The sequence below is a fragment of the Pristis pectinata genome, chromosome 6 (genome assembly GCF_009764475.1).
Source record: "Pristis pectinata isolate sPriPec2 chromosome 6, sPriPec2.1.pri, whole genome shotgun sequence".
NCBI lineage: Eukaryota > Metazoa > Chordata > Chondrichthyes > Rhinopristiformes > Pristidae > Pristis > Pristis pectinata.
In genome coordinates, this window is record NC_067410.1 from 88,772,055 (window position 1) to 88,792,324 (window position 20,270).

General features: G+C 38.0%; 1 protein-coding gene across 1 annotated transcript in view; it reads right to left on the bottom strand.

Moving 5' to 3' along the window:
* Positions 1-445: 445 nt before the first annotated feature.
* zgc:153039 (uncharacterized protein LOC767698 homolog) overlaps positions 446-20,270 on the bottom strand; it is an 83,857-nt gene continuing 64,032 nt past the window's right edge. Inside the window, 5 exon segments of the mRNA XM_052018532.1 lie at positions 446-5,062; positions 5,065-5,691; positions 5,836-5,982; positions 15,098-15,272; positions 16,262-16,454. Of these exon segments, the coding sequence (XP_051874492.1) occupies positions 4,851-5,062; positions 5,065-5,691; positions 5,836-5,982; positions 15,098-15,272; positions 16,262-16,454 (1,354 nt within the window). The 3' untranslated portion in view covers positions 446-4,850.

The window sequence follows — 20,270 nt, forward strand, 5'->3', positions numbered from 1 at the left end:
ATCAAGTCACTTCTCTATTTACAATATACAACTGATCTCTTGCATTTGGGTTAAGGTTGCCTTCATTGCTGGTATGTTTTTAATGTCTACTGAAGATACTGTATTAATGTGAGCTCTTTCTTTAACATGCCAGAAAGGGATGCAATAAGATATCAGTCAATGCTTTAACAAAGTATGAACAGGATTTCAATCTATAGATTTCTTAGCCATGAAAGACTCATGCATTCTAATTGCTAATGGCAGAAAACTAAAGTTACTGATGAGAAACTGATGAGTGCAGCACCATGGCACAGCAAGTGGAGTTGCTGCCTCTGAGTGCCAGAGAATCCTGACCTCAGGTGCTATATGAGTGAGGTTGCATGCTTTCCCTGTGACTGCATGGCATACCACCCTCACCCCACCACCACCAGCACCCCCCTCCCGCCCCCCCCCCCAAGTGCTCCGGTTTTCTTCCACATTCCAAAGACATGTGGTGTAGTAGGTTAATTTGCCACTGTAAATTGCTCTGTGTCCAGTGGACTGATAGAATCCAGGGAGAGTTGATGAGAATTTAAAAAAAACAGGATTAATGTACAATTAGTGTAAATAGGTGGTTGATGGTCCATATGGACTCAGTGGGCTAAAGGGCTGGTTTCTGTGCTGTATCTTTCTATGACTCTAGGTAGAATGAGGTTACGTTGCTTAATTTTCAGAGATGTGCACCTATCAATAATTCAGTTGTTGGGATATTAATGATGAAACAGACATTCTGAAGCAAACTTGTAGAAATAGTTTTTTTTAATTAAGTCGCTTATTATTGAGAGTAGATGGGCATTGATTTTTATATGAGAGCCAGTTTTCAGGTGTCATTTAATGCTTCTTGAATTAGGGGTATGATTTTGATATGAAAGATGGTTATAGAATATCAATGTAATAAAAAGTTGAATTATGATGCTTCAAAAAAGTCAATTAAAAATACTTCTGCATGCTCACCACAGAATACCTGCTTCAGTATTAATATCCCAGCAAATGAATTATTAACATGTACACAACTCTGAAACTAAACAAGATAACCCGAGGCAAAGATCAAGATCAATAACTTGTACAGTGACATTAGCATTAATTCTCAATTGTCTTCTACGAAAGTATCAGAATGACATGCACTGCTGGTACCTTATTAAAATTAATGTGTTAAGGGGCCCCTGTTTAATAATGATGGGGTAGAATATAAATACTAAATGCATTCTTTCTTCAGCAAGAAACCCGTATCTTCAAATGTTTTAATAGGGTATGTAGGATGATTTTAAATATATATTCCATTTCAATTTACATGTGTACATTTTTTCTAACCTAGGATATATGGTTATATTTTGGACTAAGTACGACTGCACGGGTTATTTATGTAAAGCTGAACTTTGTTTAGAAAAGTTTTGTCACTTTAGATGTTTGAAGTTCTCCCTAACTTTGATTTCCAAATGCAGTTCATTAAAAAATCTTTTAAAAATGCCAAATGCAGGCAATAGGAACTAACAAAAATAGTGCAGGCAGAGAGTTTTTCTGTGAAAACCCATTGTTTTTATTGTATTGCTCATCATTGGGTTCTCAGGACTGTGCAGTACGTGCTATTTTTAATATGTTATTGAGTAATATAGCGTTGTATATATTGATAGACTGGACTATTACTTCAGATCATTTTATGAAAGTCTATATTTTAACACCGGTTATGAGATTTTGGCAGTTACATTAATATATTCTTTTTCTATTGCTCTCATTTTGGATTGGGATAAAATCCATGATTCCCCAATGGGAGCTTGCAATGTCATAAAGATTATGACAACAAGCAACCACAATGACTGTTGTAATTTTCCCTTTATCAGAATGCAGTCCCAGAGTATCCAACACCTAGCAACGCACAACCCCTGTCAGTTTAAGCAAACCAAGTTCTTCAGGTTCTAAATGCTTAAGAAACAAAGCCAAGTAACATGGCTCTCACAGTAAAAGGACGCACCAGAAATATAGTTGGCAGTAATTTCTCAATTCATAAACCAGAATTCACAGCAGCATTCGATACCATTCAATAGACATGCTGTGTCTGTATCAGTTTTTTGCCAGAGCAATCCAAAACTAAACTCACTGCTCTGCTCTTTCCAGTCAACTAACTCTGCTTCAAATATTTATCCACTCTTATATTAAAATATGCAATGGTCTGGAGCTCAATTATTCCCTTTAGCAAAACAGTCCATGCCTGACCTCTTATTTCAAATCTCACTGATGATCTTAAATTAATGACCCTTCAGAATAGACTCCCCTGCCAGAAACGGATTTTTTCTATTCGTCAGCTCTCTGGTTCCGTGATGGACACCTGAGGGCTTTGTGGAGGTTAACCTGAACCACACATTTATGCTGTGCAGAAGTCACTGAAAGGTGTAAATAAAAAGTGTATTTTTGCAATTGGTACAGAACCTGCTGTAAGCATAAAGCTTAAAAATTAAAAATTTAATATGTCATAGTCATAAACCTGCTGTGTTATTCATTGGCTGCAGTTTAACCTATCTGGTCTAATGACTTCATGATACATATATATAAAAAAAATCACACACTAGTTGCAAAAAAATTAAAATAGCAAGGTTACACCCAAAGCTAAGTACAGCTGATGCAAACATAAAAAAATCAGGAGCAAGAGTGGGTCACTTGACCCATTAGCCTGGTCTGCCTTTTAATAAGATCATGGCTGATCGTAACTTAACGTGGTCACTGAAACAATACCAACCACCTCAGAAGTCTGCCTCCTGCATTTTTATTTGATCCTAAAATAATTATTTCCAACACCACCATTTTGGCACACCCAGAAATATCAAAAGAAAAGCAAAAAATGCTAGAAGCATTCAGGAGAACCAGTGCTTCTGATATGTCATCCTTTCTCCTCAGCTGTGGCTTTCTCTCCACTCCTGTTCCTTTCCCACACATCTGTCCCTTTCACACACATCTGTCATCATCCAATATCCCCCAACTCAAAACAAGGATAGGGTTCCCCCTTGTGCATACCTTCCACCTGAACTGTGTCTACATAAATCATACTCTGATTTGGTACCTCTTAAACATCATTGGCTCTGAATACTACTTCTCCTCCCCTTTCAGCATTCTGGTCTCTCTGATTTTTCCCACCAATACCCACTCCCCTTTTCAAATGCAGCAAATACAACACCAGCTCTTTTACCTCCTTGCTTCCTGCTGCCCAGAAATCAAAACACACTTTTCCATTTATTATACTCCATTTGATCTGGTCTTCTCTGCATTGGGAAAAGCAGCCGAGGAGAGGATAGCTACTTTGCAGAAATCCCCCATTCAGTCTCAAGCATGACCCTGAGCTTCCTGTTTTAATTCTCTGTCCCACTTGCACTCTTATCTCTGTGTTTTGGTCTCCTTCACTGTTTTAAAGTCCAACAGAAGCTTGAGGAACAGCACCTCATCTTTTGAGCCATCTGGACTCATCACTGAATTCAACAATTCCAGATGCTCAGTCATTCCAGTCTTGCATCTCACATTCCAGCATTTATTTTTTTCCCCTCCCTCTTCTGGTACCTCCACCAGACACACCTTATAAACTCACCTTCACTGCCCTCCTTTGGCTTGTAAAACCACTTGTGCCATTCAGTTTTTCCTTTTGTTCTCTCCATCCCCCTCCACTTTCTTTGCAACTAAATCTTGTTCCGTTTCTAACTTTTCACAATGGAAACATCAATTTCATTACTCTCTTCACAGATGCTGCTTGACATATTGAGCATTTCCAGGATTTCTGTTTTTTTATTTTGTATTATTTGCAATGATATATCAAAAAAAATGAGGATGAACAATAAACTTGTGCACCCATTTATAATAATAAAACTCGGGATGCTCAGCTAAACTACACTTAAAATCCTGGAAAAACACTATAGGAAGTGGAGGCTAATTGGTGTTTTCAGCTTTATTTTACTGTCAGTTATACTGCAATCACAACCTCCACTGTGATACATGCAAACCTATTGCTCTGATAATACAGAACTGGCAAAACTGTATCAACAGATCAAAAAGTATAATTTATACGTTGACAAGTGACCAACAAAACCCTGTTTAAATGTTTATAGAGATTATTGAAAAAGTCAAAATGTCACGGCAAAAATGATAGCATACAAAGAGCCGTTAAAAATGTAAAACCAAGAGGCATGATCTTTAAATCTAGCATCCGTTTCCTTCACTGCAAAATATTTTAACCATACATTTTGAGTATGCACTTTGTCTCAGACTATTTTTCAACAACATACCTCCTATTTCTCATATTAAAATGTTTCAATCACAATTTGTGGAAAAAAATCCAGTTTCAGAATACAGGAAGCTACCTGCAAATTTAACAATAATCCAACTAAAAGTATGAGATTATTGCTGCTAAGATCAGGTATTTCTCCTGATATATAAAACTTAAGTTGTTCATATCAGATGGAGGAAGCCGGTTGTGAACTTTTAGTATTCAGAATATTTTCATTGCATGTTATGGAAGCGTAATAGAACTTTGTAGAAGTAACTCATATTTGATGTAAGGTTTAAAAGCCCCTTTTCAGAATATTTCCTATGAGGCTTCATCAAATCTAGAAATGCTGGATGTGTGGATGGATACAGTGGATAACACCTTTGCTTTATTTTGATGAGTAGGAAGATCAGGAAGAAAAAAGCAAACTACTAAAAATGTCAGAGCTACAGACCTCAATCCTTCTGTTCAGTTTCAAAAATTTGGTTCTACAGTACAACTAAACCTTTTCCCAATCTTGCACCTTCACTAGCGACATATTAACTTCTCTGTTCTTAACCATCGCAATCAATGGTTTAAAATGCATCATCTAAAGATCAATACTGGTGACTGCACTAATTCCATGAATTAACAACGTGGGTCCCAGGTCCCTGGTCAAGATATCAAGCTGCTCCAGATACCGTTCATGTAGAGTAATGTCTGCAGGAGGCCGTGGTAGATATAGAAAGCGGATTGCAGGATGGGTGTCCTGCTCTAAAAATCATCTTATTACAGCTATCAAATAGTCATTTGAGATTTCATTGCATTTGATGGGAAATTATTACAAAAACTACTTTCATCGTTAACTCGCTTGAGGCATCTGCTTGTGCCAATGTAGTGCAGCAACACTATCCCAGTGCAGAGTTTAATTGAACCTTTAATACGTAGCTGACCTAAAAGCTGTTTTAATTTTTTCTCATGCTCCCCAGCACTGTTCCCGGATTCAACACACAGAAAAATACGTAGTTTGGCTGTCCTCCAGGAACGTACCATGTTAAGAATGCATGCCATTTGTAACAGAAATAAACTGCAAGTATCTACATAATTAGCACTGTCAGGACGGAGTGGATTGAGCGGCCACACATCTATGGAGACGTCACAGTTCTTGCGATTGAACAGATCAGCTTTGTTCAGCTGGTTGAAGTATCGGGCTAAGCAAACATTTTTTAACATTTTAATGGAATCAGAGATAATGCCCACATACTCTCTGCCTGACAGTGCCTTGGGAGAGGAACCATGTCTGGTTGGAGGAAAATGAGGCAGTAGGCTGGAGTCTTCATCACTGTTGATAGAAGGATTATTATCTGAAAACGCTGGAATTTGTTGTAAACCATCCTCAGGAACACAGTCATCATAGAAACCAAGGATAAGAGTATTGGGTCTCATTCCACCTACAAAACAGGACAACATAAAGACAGGATCTTACTGCACTATGATGAAAATATCATTGCAGGTTTGCCTTAACTGATTACCCAAGAATAAATACAATTGCTATGAACATTTGTTAAAAATGAATTGATTTTTTTTTTATTTACCTAGACCAGAGATGAATAAAAGATGTTGAACTCCATGACGTACTGAGTCAGAGAGGGTAAGGCTGACAAATGATTTTACATTCAGTGCATCAACCAAGCTTAACCAGGAATCATACTGTGCCTGAAGAGGATCAGAAGGCATCTCATCTAAAAAGCAGAACATAGGCATATTTAAGTTAATTTCACCTGCTTTATATAGAATCTTTTATTTATCCTATATTTATCCAGATACTGATAATGACAGAAATCTTTATACCACTAATAAAATGCAAACTGAAATCATACAGCCATTTTATATGTATACAACAGACAATTTGATAAATACTTTTGGAATGATGCAAAGTTTTTAAAATAAATGAGAAAACTTGTGATGGGAATTGCTGCTTCCTCCTGGCTACTGCTGAATTATCTGTCTTACTCAGGTGATTAATGGTTGCATTTACTGGCTGCTGTAAGGCACTGAATTGACAACAGCAGAGCTTCAATACATTGGGCAAATCTTGTAATATAAACTGTTGCTTTTTTATACTACTGAGGTAAATATTCCACACTGAATTGAATTTGGGTACTCTGAATGATTGTTACTCAGGTTACCAAATCAAGGAAGACGAGTTGCTAATCTTCAAGATCCATAACCCCCATTCCCATCTTGTCAACACATATCAGTCTCCCAGTCATGATGTTGAATGTTTGCCAACTAAAAGATGCCGTTGAAGCTGGACAACCTATGACCTGCCATTTGAGAGAACTCTCAAATAAGAGTGACCACCATTTATGTAATATATAGGATAAAATATGCCCAATAACAACAAACTTGGATTTATATCTGTTCACAAATCAAGTTATCAAGCATCAGCTGCATGATAAAATATATTTTAAACAAATGCAATTTTGTAGAACCTGGCTCAGCAATAAAAATGGCATACATCATGCTGTCATAATAAATCAGCACAGACAGTTTCATATGCTGCTAGGTTATGCACAAATTGCAATGTGGTAATGAAAGTAAATTTCTTGTTTTTGAAATGATTATTTGCCCTGTGGTTATTTCAGATAAACAAATGCTTATTTTTAAGGGTTACTTCAAAAAATGAACAAATTAATTCAATGTCAAATAGCGCTGAGAGGGCTGGTAAGGCATGGTGCATTCAGGAGGAGGAGGAGGAAAAAATGGAAGGGGGGTGTTCATCAAAAATAATATTATGCTCCTGGAACTGAATGATGTGTTTAAACAGCAAGGATTCTATTTGGATAGAACTGAGAAAATAGTATACTGTTATATGTGGACTGCACAGCACCAAAATAGTGGGAAAGAGACAGAAGTTTATTTCAGAAAATAGAGTGCTGCTTTTGAAGATGTGATGGGGGTGAGGGTGGGAGGGTTAAATAACTCAATAGTCACTTAGAAATTCAGAAGTATAATTGACACATAGAAGGAATTCCTGAAATGTGCACAAAAGAATTGTCTAGATCAATTTGCATCTACCCAATGAGAAAGTTTTTGATAATTCCAAGCAATGAAGGAGCAAGTTTCATTGGGAAAGTATTTGGGGAGCAACAATGACAATATTATTTAGTTGATAGTTTATAAACTATCAAAGGTAAAAATACTTAATTGGAGGACTAATTTCAGCAGGTTGAAAAATGACTGATGGACTGGAAATAATGACAGATGGAACAGAAAATAAGCACTGCAAAGCCTTCAACAAGATAGTGCAGCCATATCTTGTCTTAAGACTTCTTCCTAGTAATGTGGAAAGTGAATGCATCCCATGTTAGAGCTCCCTAGACCGGTGATTACCAACAGTTTTGAATGAAAGCACCACTTTTCACAGTCAATAAAATATACCCCTCCCACCTCTACTCCTCCCTGCTCCCACCAACCATAAATGCCCAATAACATCACTCAGGAGACTGTGAGCAACCCAACAGTTGGGACAGCCAGCATGCTGACTAGTGATGCTTTAGAACGATAAGTTCACAAGAACCATAGAACCATGCAGCACAAAACAGGCCCTTCGGCCCACCATGTTGTGCCATCCATCAAACCACCCTCACACTACCTAACTCCTTCCTCCCGCATATCCCTCCATCTCACATTCCTCCATATGCCTATCCAACAAGCTCTTGAACCTGTCCAATGTATCTGCCTCCACCACCACCCCAGGCAGTGCATTCCATGCACCAACCACTCTCTGGGTGAAAAACCTCCCCCTGACATCTCCCCTGAACCTCCCACCCATAACCTTAAAGCCATGCTCTCTCGTCTTGAGCATTGGTGCCCTGGGAAGGAGGTGCTGACTGTCTACTCTATCTATTCCTCTCAATATTTTATATACCTCTATCATGTCTCCTCTCATCCTCCTCCTTTCCAGTGAATAAAGCCCTAGCACCTTAAGCCTCTCCTCATATTCAATACTCTCTAATCCAGGCAGCATCCTGGTAAATCTCCTCTGCACCCTCTCCAACGCCTCCACATCCTTCCTATAATGAGGCGACCAGAAATGAACACAGTACTCTAAGTGTGGCCTAACTAGAGTTTTGTAAAGCTGCATCATCACCTCGCGGCTCTTAAACTCAATCCCGCGCTTATGAAAGCCAACATCCCATTCGCCTTCTTAACTGCTCTTTCCACCTGTGAGGCAACTTTCAATGAACTGTGAATATGAACCCCCAGATCCCTCTGCTCCTCCACACTGCCAAGTACCTTGCCATTTACCCAGTACTCTGCCCTGGAGTTTGTCCTTCCAAAGTGTACCACCTCACACTTCTCCGGATTGAACTCCATCTGCCACTTGTCAGCCCAGCTCTGCATCCTATCAATATCCCTCTGTAAGCTCCGACAGCCCTCCACACTATCCACAACACCGCCGATCTTAGTGTCGTCCGCAAACTTACTAACCCAGCCCTCCACCCCCTCATCTAAGTCATCTATAAATATCACAAAAAGTAGAGGTCCCAGAACCGATCCCTGCGGGACACCACTAGTCACTGCCCTCCAATCCGAGGGCACTCCTTCCACCACAACCCTCTGCTTTCTATATGAAAGCCAATTCCTAATCCACACAGCCAAGCTTCCCTGGATCCCTTGGCCTCTGACCTTCTGAAGAAGCCTACCATGAGGAACCTTATCAAACGCCTTACTAAAATCCATGTAGACCACATCCACCGCACTGCCCTCATCAATCTTCCTGGTCACCTCCTCAAAGAACTCTATCAGGCTTGTGAGGCAAAATCTTCCCTTCACAAAGCCATGCTGGCTGTCCCTAATCAGTTGAGGTTGAGGTTACTGTGCAAAGCGAAAGTGGAAGATTGAGAGATTTTTGGATGTTAAGGGAATCAAGGAAAATGACATTAGTACAGGAAAATGGCACTGTCAAAATATCAGTCATGACCTTACTGAACGTCAGAGCAAGCACAAGGGGCCAAATGGCACATTTCTGCTTCTATTTCATATGTTCTTATGGAAGCAGCAAAGGTTTTTGCCAGAATCTTACAATCATTCTTGGATATATGGTAGTACCCAAGGACTGAAGAAATTCAGATATTATATTCTTATTCAGAAAATTTGAAAGAATATAAGCAAAAGGCTTCCAATCAGGTAGCCAGGAGTAGAGACAAAATTAATTTTCAATGAATATTAATTTGATAGTCTACAGAAATTTGTTAAAAGAAAGAGTGCTTGATGAAATTTCAAGCTATTTGACAAAATAATATGCTTTTAAAATTTTATTTATTTTTTGGGATCTGGGCCTCAATGGCAAGGCCAGTATTTATTTCCTACCCCTAGCTGCCCTTGAGAAGTTGATGGTGAATAGTCTTTTTGAATCACTGTGGACTTTCTGGTAATGATATTTTCCACAGTGCTGTTGGGCAGAGTTCCAGGACAGACATCCAGTGATGAAGAAGGACTAGCAATATACTTCTTAATCAGGATGGTGTGCAAGTTGGAGGAGCACTTGCAGGTGGTGGCATTCTCATGTGCCCTTGTTCTCCTTGGCATTAGAGGTCACAGATTTGGGGGATACTCTCACAGTAGTCTAGGGAGATAGTTTCCCTCTGATGCCACTGACTTCAGTTTTTAATCAGGGATCTATAATGTTAAGGGTAGTTACTCGCACCTCATCTTCCAAAGTTAGCTCTTCATCTATGTTAGGATCAAGACTGTAATGAGGTCTAGGGCTATAAACTTTATTTATACAGCATGGTAACAGGCCCTTCCGGCCCAACAAGCCTGCACCGCCCAATTACACCATGTTAACCTACTAACCCGTATGTCTTTAGAATGCGGGAGGAAACTGGAGCACCTGGAGGAAACCCACGCAGTCACAGAGAGAATGTACTAACTCCTTACAGACAGCAGTGGGAATTGAACCCCAATTGCTGGCACTGTAATAGCGTTATGCTAACTGCTACATTACTGTGACCGGTATCTGGTCACCAAATTGAACATCAATGAGCAAGTTAATGGAGAATAATAATTTTCAATAACACCTTCCATCACTTTGCTGATGCTTGAAAATAGAGATTGATAGTTGGACTTGTTTTTCTTAGAGAAAAGGTGATAAATGGGAAATTCAGAGATATCGAAAAATTTTATTGGGCTGTGGAGAGAGAGAGCAGGATAGTGGGATGAACTGCATTTCTCTTTTGATGAGCTGATAGGAACAAGTGCCAAGTAATCTCCAACCCTGCTTTTTGATTAGGAATAGGCATTTTCAAAATTGGAAATTTCTCACAGAATATCAACTCAAAATCTGAAATACTTTGTGGGAGAAATGTGTCTTTGGCTGGGAGTGCTAAACATGTGTCTGCTACACATGGATCCACTGAAGTCTATGAAACTGATTATGTGTTTAACAAGTCTAATAGCAGCTGCCTAATACTTGTGCACACCTTCAGAGCCAGCAATTAAATGTGAATTTCTCTCACTCTGTTTCAGAATTATGTATTCACTTGGATGTGTGGCCATACTCATGTCAAATTTGTCTCCTCCTACATATATCTCAGGGCACTCGCACAAAATAGAATCATGCAAACAAAATGTTTTATTGCTTTATGATTCACGGCTGAAGAAGGATTTTCCTTAACAACATACTATAGTTAAGAAAAAGACTAACGCTTAGTGAGGCAATCACAATCACTCTAAAACCCGTATCATATATCTGTTTCAAGGTCATAATGTTCTGTCAGTTGATTATTAATAAAAATGTAAAGTGGCTGTTCAAAGCCTCTGGTAAGTGCTCCATTATGTGTATTGCAGTTGAAGGCATTTCAAACTTTGATCTTTAAAATATCATTATAGTTTATATATTACAATGGAAAATTATTTTGGTTTTCTTAAACATTACAGTTTTGTGAACCATAGTCTCTTGGTCACATCTGCAACACCAAGTTATCTCTGGAATAGACTTGATACATTGGAGGAAAACAAGAAAATACTCAACTGGTTAAACAGCATCTATGGAGAAAAAGACCTGATTACCAGCAACTGATGTATTTTGCTTATGAAATACTGGAGTTCTTACCACAGATGAATTTGAATCTATTGGCAACAAAAAGGTACTGCAACGTTTGGCTGTGAATTGGATTTTAACATAAAGCAGAGGGTCCATGAATCTTTATGACAGAACAAAATGCACAAAGCTGCAGGTAGAAAGTACGCTAAAAGAGATTTAGATTAGATTTAGGATTAGAGCCTCCAGCAGAAGAACTGGAAAGAAAAACTGGAATGAGACAGTGGCCGAGGAATTAACAGTTTTCAAACAGGAAATGGTTTGGATTTAAAAACTAGACACATTCCCACAAAGCTATATTTACCTGAATGAGAACAGCCATTAAAATGCAAAAGTAATTTAGAAATGATACTTAAAACAAATCTGGAGCATGTATCACAGAACATAAATACAGAAGAAGGGAATATGTATAAATATTTGTGGAAAAATGACTTTAAAAATCTATGAAAAGTAATGGAATAGCCCAAGGGAAAAATATGTTCTGTTGCAGACCAGAAAAGTCATCTTGGACAGCATAAGCACAAGGATATTAAATAAGTATTTTACCATTCACAAAGGTTTGTGGCAATGGGGTGTTTAAGGATAAAGTCAAAAAGGTGAAACAATAAGCAATCTTAGATGCAGGGGAGAATAAGAAACACACTACGAAAGTTACCAGACCTCAACAGTGTGAATCAGAGAGTGGAGGAAAGATAGAATAAATAGTAGAGGTGTTAACCATAAACAAACTCCCTTGGATATGGAACTTGTACAGAGGATAACAAGCATCCCAATGTAACAGCTCTGGTCAGACATTTGGGATAAGTTTAGTAACTTTTGACCAAACAACCTAAATTCTAGAGCTGGCAACGAGATAAAATTGGAACTTTATTAGTACTAATTGACGTCCTTATAAGGCTAATTAACAATAACCAGATCAATTTGTAAAATACAAATGAGATTTGATATATTTCCAAGTTCTTTAAGGAAGTGCAGGTAATGCATTTGGATTTTCAACAGGTATCTTCTGAAGTGTCACCTTCATTTTTTAATAGGATACAAGTTGGCTCAAACAATCATTGTTAACGCATGCTTTTCAGCCGAGACACATAAACAGATGACTGCAAAAAATCAAAGTTGGGATAGGTGATTTCCTCACCTGGTCTTATGAAAGGAGGCTTATCCTTAGTATCTATGTGTGTGTGCTAAAAACGGGCAACACAATTAACTGAAAGTTCCATGTGCACCTTGAGTGCAAATGTAGAAATAATATTAAATCGGTTGTCAGAATGAGATATCATATTTACTTGGAGAATGTTTTCTTCACCCACTAAATAGCAACCTTGAAAGGAGAAGACTGTTGAGACTAGGGTTGCCAACAAAGTATCCCAAGAATAAGGCTTGTGCACAGGGCTTGTTATGATGAGGTTTTACCTGGTTGTTTCGTTCCTCCCCTGAGCCAGATCTTTCAAGAGCCCATTGGCAGTTAACTCCGTACTTGTCAGTGCTTGAATCTTTTCCCTTGTTTGTAATGCAGCAGGTGCCTGACTGCCTCTCTCTGCCAAATTAATACAGGATCCTACTGCCTTGCTGAGCTCAACGAGTTAAAGATATCTCCCAGCTCTTGCATGGCAGTTACCATGGGCCTCGATCCAGGCAGCACCATAATACATTGCCCCAATTTGTTCGAGAGGCACGTCCCTGCTTTATTAGATGCAGCCTCTCCTCCGCCCTCCCCGTCCGCGGCCTCTCCTCCGCCCTCCCCGTCCGCGGCCTCTCCTCCGCCCTCCCCGTCCGCGGCCTCTCCTCCGCCCTCCCTATCCTCTGGTGTCACTCAGCCACCAGACATTTTTGTTGTGGTATTTTGTGCCCCAAGGGATTCCCCACCCTGACCCCAGCTTCCCTGCTGGCAATACAGGGGAAAAAAAATCATATAGTCAGCCAAGATTCTTTGTAGGTGCAAGAAATCCTGTACAATATAGGATTGTTGGCAATCTTGCCCATGACAGACATTTAAAAGGAGCACTAAATAACGTGGCTATGTAAAAACATGTCATAGATCTTATTTTTTAAAAGAGAACATAAAGTACCAAGACAAAGATAACATCAGATTTACATAAATTATTGGTTTGGCCACAGATAGAATATTATGTTCAGTTTTGAACTCCCCACTTTAGAAGGAATGCTAAAACCAAGGGTTAGTAAAGAAATAAATTAATTAAGCTATCAGGAAGAGAGGCTCTGATTATAAAGGAAGCACAGGAAGGCTTTGGCAGTTCACATGAACATATAAAGTCATGGAAATCTGGTGGCAGTTTTCAAAACTGTTGAAGTAAATAAGGAAAAATTATTTCCACTGATTGATCTGTCGTTTGAAGTCAAAAAGACTTTTTCTGAATTTTGAATCAGCAACAGAACAATGAGGACATGGAACTTCCTTTCAGTTTTGTTCTTCCCCAGAAGCAACTAAGTGAAATTGGACAGATAGATGATTGAAAAAGGAATTGAAGGGATATGAGAACACAGTGGGTAAATGTAATTGGAACTATTTGCTTGAATGGAGAGTAAACACTGTGAAGCTAAATGTGCTCAGTGGTCTGTGTTTAATGGTCTGTGATTTTGTTGTAATTACTATACACTTTTAATGATAGAAGCAAAATTCATTCAAACTTTTTTGGATCCTGATAAATATTTGAAATACAAGGTATAGTCACAGCTATACCCAAGTTCACAGCTGTTTCAGAAAATGACTTGTCTATAATGTTGAATGGTTTTCTTTGGTGATGTAAAATGCTATGACAATATAATTTCTTGCACGTGAATTGATAGAAAAAGGTACTGTTGTAAATGTTGAAATATAAGTGAATCTACATATGCAAAACAAATTACTATTGTTTGTTAGTATATTAATACAATGACAGATAAGAAAAAAAATCAGGAAGCTGGGTAACACAAATATTAAACCGTGGCCCAAGTTTAAAATGAGTCACTTTAAATGGTTCAATGTGTTTGTAAACTTTCAGCCAAATCCTGGCATGAATAATTGAACATGTTATAGAGAAATACGTGTATTAGAGAATGTTAGTAGCAAGGAAATATCAAAGTTGCAGCAAGCAATTTGTAGGCTAAATTCATTAGGTTAAGCGATGAGTGTAGAATACACCTAAAGTTTTCAATCACAAAGAGAACAAGATCATTTGGTATAGAAAATATCACACAAATACAGGAGAGATTTTCTCTTGGGCTCAAAATAGAGAAACTGCAGCTTTTATCTGTTGCTAATCTACATTAAAGCCAAAGTTGCAGTTCCTCAGTCAAAAAATAACTTAAATAAGGTGTTTCACATTGCAATAATTTGAAAGAGTAGGAAAGTTAGGATTGTTCACCATGAAGCAAGGAAGGGCTGAGCAGAGACTTAATCCAGGTGTTCAAAATCAGGAATAGCCATGACAAAGTAAGGAGAAATTGCTTCTACTAAGACAGAACCAGATGATTCAATTTCAAGGTAACTGGCATAAGAAGCAGAGGGAAATTGACAACTTCATACAATGGGTTATGATAGTCTGGAATGCACTGAAAAGAATGGTTGAAAAAAATATCAACAGCATTTTGGGTAATCAGGGATAATGGGCAAAATGACTGTGTGGTAAGATTATATGAAATTTTTTTTTACGTGCACTATAAACATTGAAGAAAACATGAACTTTTCAAAAGACTGACTCAATTCAGAACTCAATTGGAAAAATTAAGAGCGAAACATTGCCTACCCAAATTTCCTTTCTGCACGTGACCAAGCACATACAATCCACTTTTCTTTAGGTCATTTGCGAAACATATTAGTTGAGTACTCGTTCTAGGGTTGGCAACCATCAGCAGAACTTGTGGGCGCCAAAATTTGACATGATCTTTACGGACATCAAGCATGAGAAGATATTTTCTAACCTGCAAACATAAACATTTGTTACAGGATTCAGAATTGTACTGCATAAATATATTTATCACAGAATAAACTGCAAAAAATCTATTTCTTGAGTGAAATGCAAATCAAAACTGACTCCAATTGTGAATTCAACATTTGTAAATTTGGACTAATTATCATGAGATATTTCTACATTCCTTTGATGATGACCTTATACTTACATTTTGCAGTTAAATGCCATTTCCTTAGAGATCTTGACCTTCACATGGGAGGATTTCACTGAAATTTGCATTTATTTGGTGAGCGATCAATGTGAACACTGCCAATGATCTGGCATACGTGGATTATTATATCTATATTAGCATTTGTAAAACACCATTTAATTTTGTCTATCCCTCTGAATGTTGCTGTTAATCTAGCAGCTAGATGATGAGACAGAAGCCTGGAATAGTTACTGCTAAAAAGAATTCTTTCTCCAAATGGACAACCAAGAAGGTCTAACCCTTATCAGTGAGGGCACACTTGCTTAACTATCTTCACTTCAGCAGAAAACTTACTTGTTGTACATTTGCAAATATTTTTGCATATTTTGGTGTAATGAAATCATGCAAATTTTTCCAATTTTCAGTTTATTTCTGTATTAATATTCCAGGTCAACAACAATCTATCAGAATATCAGTCTTGATAAAACTTTATCTGAAAGATTTCTCTGCAAATACTGCCTGCTTCCAACATTGTGTTTTTGATTCAGATTATTACCATCTGCAATATTTTGGAGCTAACTACAGCTGCAACCTGCCTGTATTTTTGCATCAACAAGTGAGTATCGACCTTGGCAAAGAAAATAGTTGTATTTACAGATTTCAATAGATTTCAGCTAACTCTGTTAAAAATATATTTGATCAGAGGTACAGTTGCACTGATGATGGTTTGTTAATAAATCTATTAAACAAATGCTTAAAATGCACAATTGTCATCATCGCACAACAGTTCCTATAACAGTTAACTTTACCTGATGGAATATTATAGCTTGGCTGATATAACCCCAGCTGCTAGAGGGTGATACATAGTGAAGGACCAACAGCAGTATCAGCATGAATGCAATACTAGATGAAGCATATATTGGGCTTATCAAGAACATCATAATTCCACAACCAATGATCCCCAGCACGCAAGTATGCCAAGTGAAATAATGGAAGGTTGGCCTGAGAAGAGAAAAAATAAATTTGAAAATTAACAAATTAGCTGAAGAGCACCTATTGTAATGTGTTCCACAAATTAAATATGCATTGTTCAAGGGCAGTAGAATAATACTGACTGGAGCAAAAACAAGCTGCTCCATGAAATTTTGGATCTTGCCCTATCCCCCACAATCTCACCCCCAACACATTAACAATTCCAGAGCAATAACATTAGGAAACATGTAGAGGACAGACATTTTACTGTGTGAACAGTATCCTTCCAATATGCTTTGTTTCTCAAATATATCAATACGTACATACCTGGAGGCAGGTTGCCTCCTGAGTTACAAAACACTGGGCGGGAAATACAAGGGTAGGGGCCATATGTTTTTTTTCAGAAAAGGGAAAAACAAGTTATATCAGCCTTCTATTTTGCAAGAAAATAATTTATTCTATATTACTGGAAGAGAATGGTAATTGACTGACATTTCAAATGTAACAGCAAGATAGTTCATTCTTTTAATTCTTTTAATTCAAAGTCACTTCATTCGAATTATCTATTAATTTGAATTCCTTTCAAGCATAAATAGCCTCAAGTGCTGTTTGATTTAAATTGTGTTAATACAAATTACTGTATAATTTTCAAGTTATTCAGACTTTGAATTAACAGGAACAGCCTTCACAAAAATGCATAAAACCAGAACTGAAAATATGATAAAGGAAAGGCTATGCACTTTTAGAATGAGGAAAATTAAAATCATGATTTATACAGCCATTACTTTTGATTGTAAATTTTAATCTTTATAAACAAAAAGAACTTTATGTGTTGTCTCCAAAGTCAATAGTTTAGTCAGACATTTAGGTAATAGACTTCATCATGTTATATATTGTGCCCCAAAGCTACCAATTTTTAAAAAGTAAATATGAACAAATTTATTCCCCCAGTAGGGGCTCAATTCAACTTCAGAACAATGACAGTTGTGTCATAAGTGGTTCATACATTTGTCTTTCTGAATGCTCTGTGGTGAAGTATTCTCAGCCAAGTCAAATCACCATAAGAAATAAATTCAATAAAACCAGAGATGCCAGATACAGCAAAGAAAATGCAATGCTACAATAAGAGTGAATAATAAAAGCAAAAGCTAAGAGTCCTGTTGTTTATCAACCAGACAGGAAATGCACATTTAGTAAAACCTGAAGAAAGCCAACAAAAAAATACTCAGAGATTTAAATAACAATCGAGTTATTGCAGTGGATTGTTGCAAAATCTATTCACCACTATAATTTACGAATACAAAGATCCTTTAATATATAAAAGTATCTCAAGGCTCCTCATGGAAGCAGTGAAGAGAAGGGATGATATTTGCTCATGCAATGTATAATCAAATTTGCAAAACCATTCCGTGGCCAGTTTTTTTCCCCTCAAGCTTCAGAAAGATGTGCAATGGCTTAAGGAAGAATTAAGATGAGACTGCCAGGATTGGAACATTTTACTTATTACGGATACGATGGGCTTGTCTCCTTTGGAACAGAGACAACCAAAGGGAGAATTAATTCAGGTTCAAATGGGGACTAGAGAAAGTATACATTAAGTTTACATTGGCAGAGGGGTCACAACTATGGGGCACAAATTTAAGTAATTGATAAGAAGGATAACAGGGAAGCTGACAAAAATATTCCCATCCAGAGACTGGTTGGGGGAAAAGAGTGGTGGAGGTAGAAACCCCCAACACGCATTTAAAATGTATTTGAGTGTGTGTTTGAATAGCCTGGCCCTCCTGGGCTGCGGATTCAGTGCTGGGGGATCAGGTGAGGTTATTTTATTGATTGGCACAGTCACAAGGAGCCATCTGGCCTCCTTCTGTGTAGTAATTTTTCCTCTGAAGGAGAGAAAGCTCCAGAGTGGGACCACTGCTGAAAAATACTGCAGGCACTTGCAGAGTGAAAGGCAGGAAAAGGTGGGGATAGAGTGTTGAAAAGATGCACAAAATGTGAGAGTTGAAGAATGGAGAATTTGTTCAGGCAGGTGTTGTTAAGCCAGAGCAGATTATAGAAGTAGTGATTGGGTTCATTAATAAATCAAAAGGAAAGTGAGAGTTTAACATTAGGGGTGTTGGGGGAAATTACTACTGAAGTTATTGATATTAAGGAAATACAATGGATCAGAAATATGCCTGTAAGGGAAAACTGAGATGAGCACAAAGGTATTATGGGTGTATAAAAGTGGATTTACACCCTGCATCAAATACTGAATATTTCGCAGTTATTGGTCAGGCTTGTGATTATTTGGAATCAGTTACCCAGATGGAAGAGTAAAGTGAGATCATACCTAATAACCAAAACAGAAAAGCAACTTCATCTTGATTTTACAGCTCAGGGTTCAAATTAGTACTTTTGTCATACTGTCGCTGTCTGTAAGGAGTTTGTACGTTCTCCCCGTGTCTGCATTGGTTTCCTACGGTTTCCTCCCACATTGCAAAGACATATAAGTGAGGAACTGTGGGCATGCTAGGGCACCAGAAGAGTGGCGCCACGTGCAGGCTACCCCCAGCACATTCTCAGTAATGCAAAAAGACACATTTCACTGTGCGTTTCGATATACATGTGACTAATAAATAAATATCTTATTCCCACACTGTAGCCAGTTTATTTGCATGCCAGCTCCAAAGTGGGTGAGTGGCACAATGTGCATGTGAAGAGTCATTTAGATAGTTAGACCAGTGTGCAAGTGAAAATTGATTTAGATTGCTTGACCAGTGTGCATGCATCATGACAAAACTGATTGCAACTGTGCTGTCCTCATAGGGATCGTGCTGATGCTGAATCAACCTTATTCATTTGAGATGAGGAGCATAGATGCAACAATATGTCAAGTTTGGGAATTTGGTAAACATGAGAACAGGTAAAAAAAATAAGTTTTTTTTTACATTTTCTTGCAGAATTAGCATTTGGAATTCAACTTTGACTGGCAACTAACCAAAATCTGTAGTTCCATTTACAATGCTGGCAAACAATTGCAAGAGGCTGTTAATTAGGTGGCATGCTATTAACTTCAAACTTTCTCAGTCTACCAAAACTATACTCATGCAACAAAGGCAGTGATGAACTTCATCACCGATGTCAGACTTCACTGAGCGGGAGGTTCCCAGGATATTGGAAGTACAGCACATTCCACAGGGTTTCATTGTGAAACTTGATGTCGGACGAAAGAGTTGTGCAGGTTTGTACAGAACCTTGGACTTATAGATGTTGAGTGTAAGGCCCATCCTCTTTCATACATCAGGCTTGGAGATCAGTCTCTGAGCTTGTGCAAATGCAGGCATTGTCTGCATATTGCAGTTTGAATACCAAGGTTCAGTCAACTTTGGTTCTGGAATGTGGTCGATAACTAGTTAATTGAATTAAGATAGTTACTGTCAGCAGAGGCAGAATCATTGCTTATGGAATTTAAGTGTGGGTTAAAGGTAAATAAACCAATAAGATTTTTCTAACATAATGGTTGCACAGTTTAAAAGTGCAAAGATTGGGAACTTGGCAAGTGTGGGAATTCAGTGAAGAGAAAAGGGTGCAGCTTGGTATTGAAAATATAAAAAGGGTTAAACTGAGGAGGAAAATAATAATTTAATCAAATGAACCAATATCCAGCTGTTAAATGCTGACCCAGATTGGTTGGTGGATGTTGGAACCATGTGTTGCACAGATCTAAAACCAGCACATGTTCAAGATATATGATCTGCTGGAAGAGGTCTGGGTTTAGCTTTCAGACCTTGTGTAAAAGAAGCATTACAGTGCACCTTTAAGGCTGAGTGTTACATGTCTGTGGTCACCCTACTGATTAAG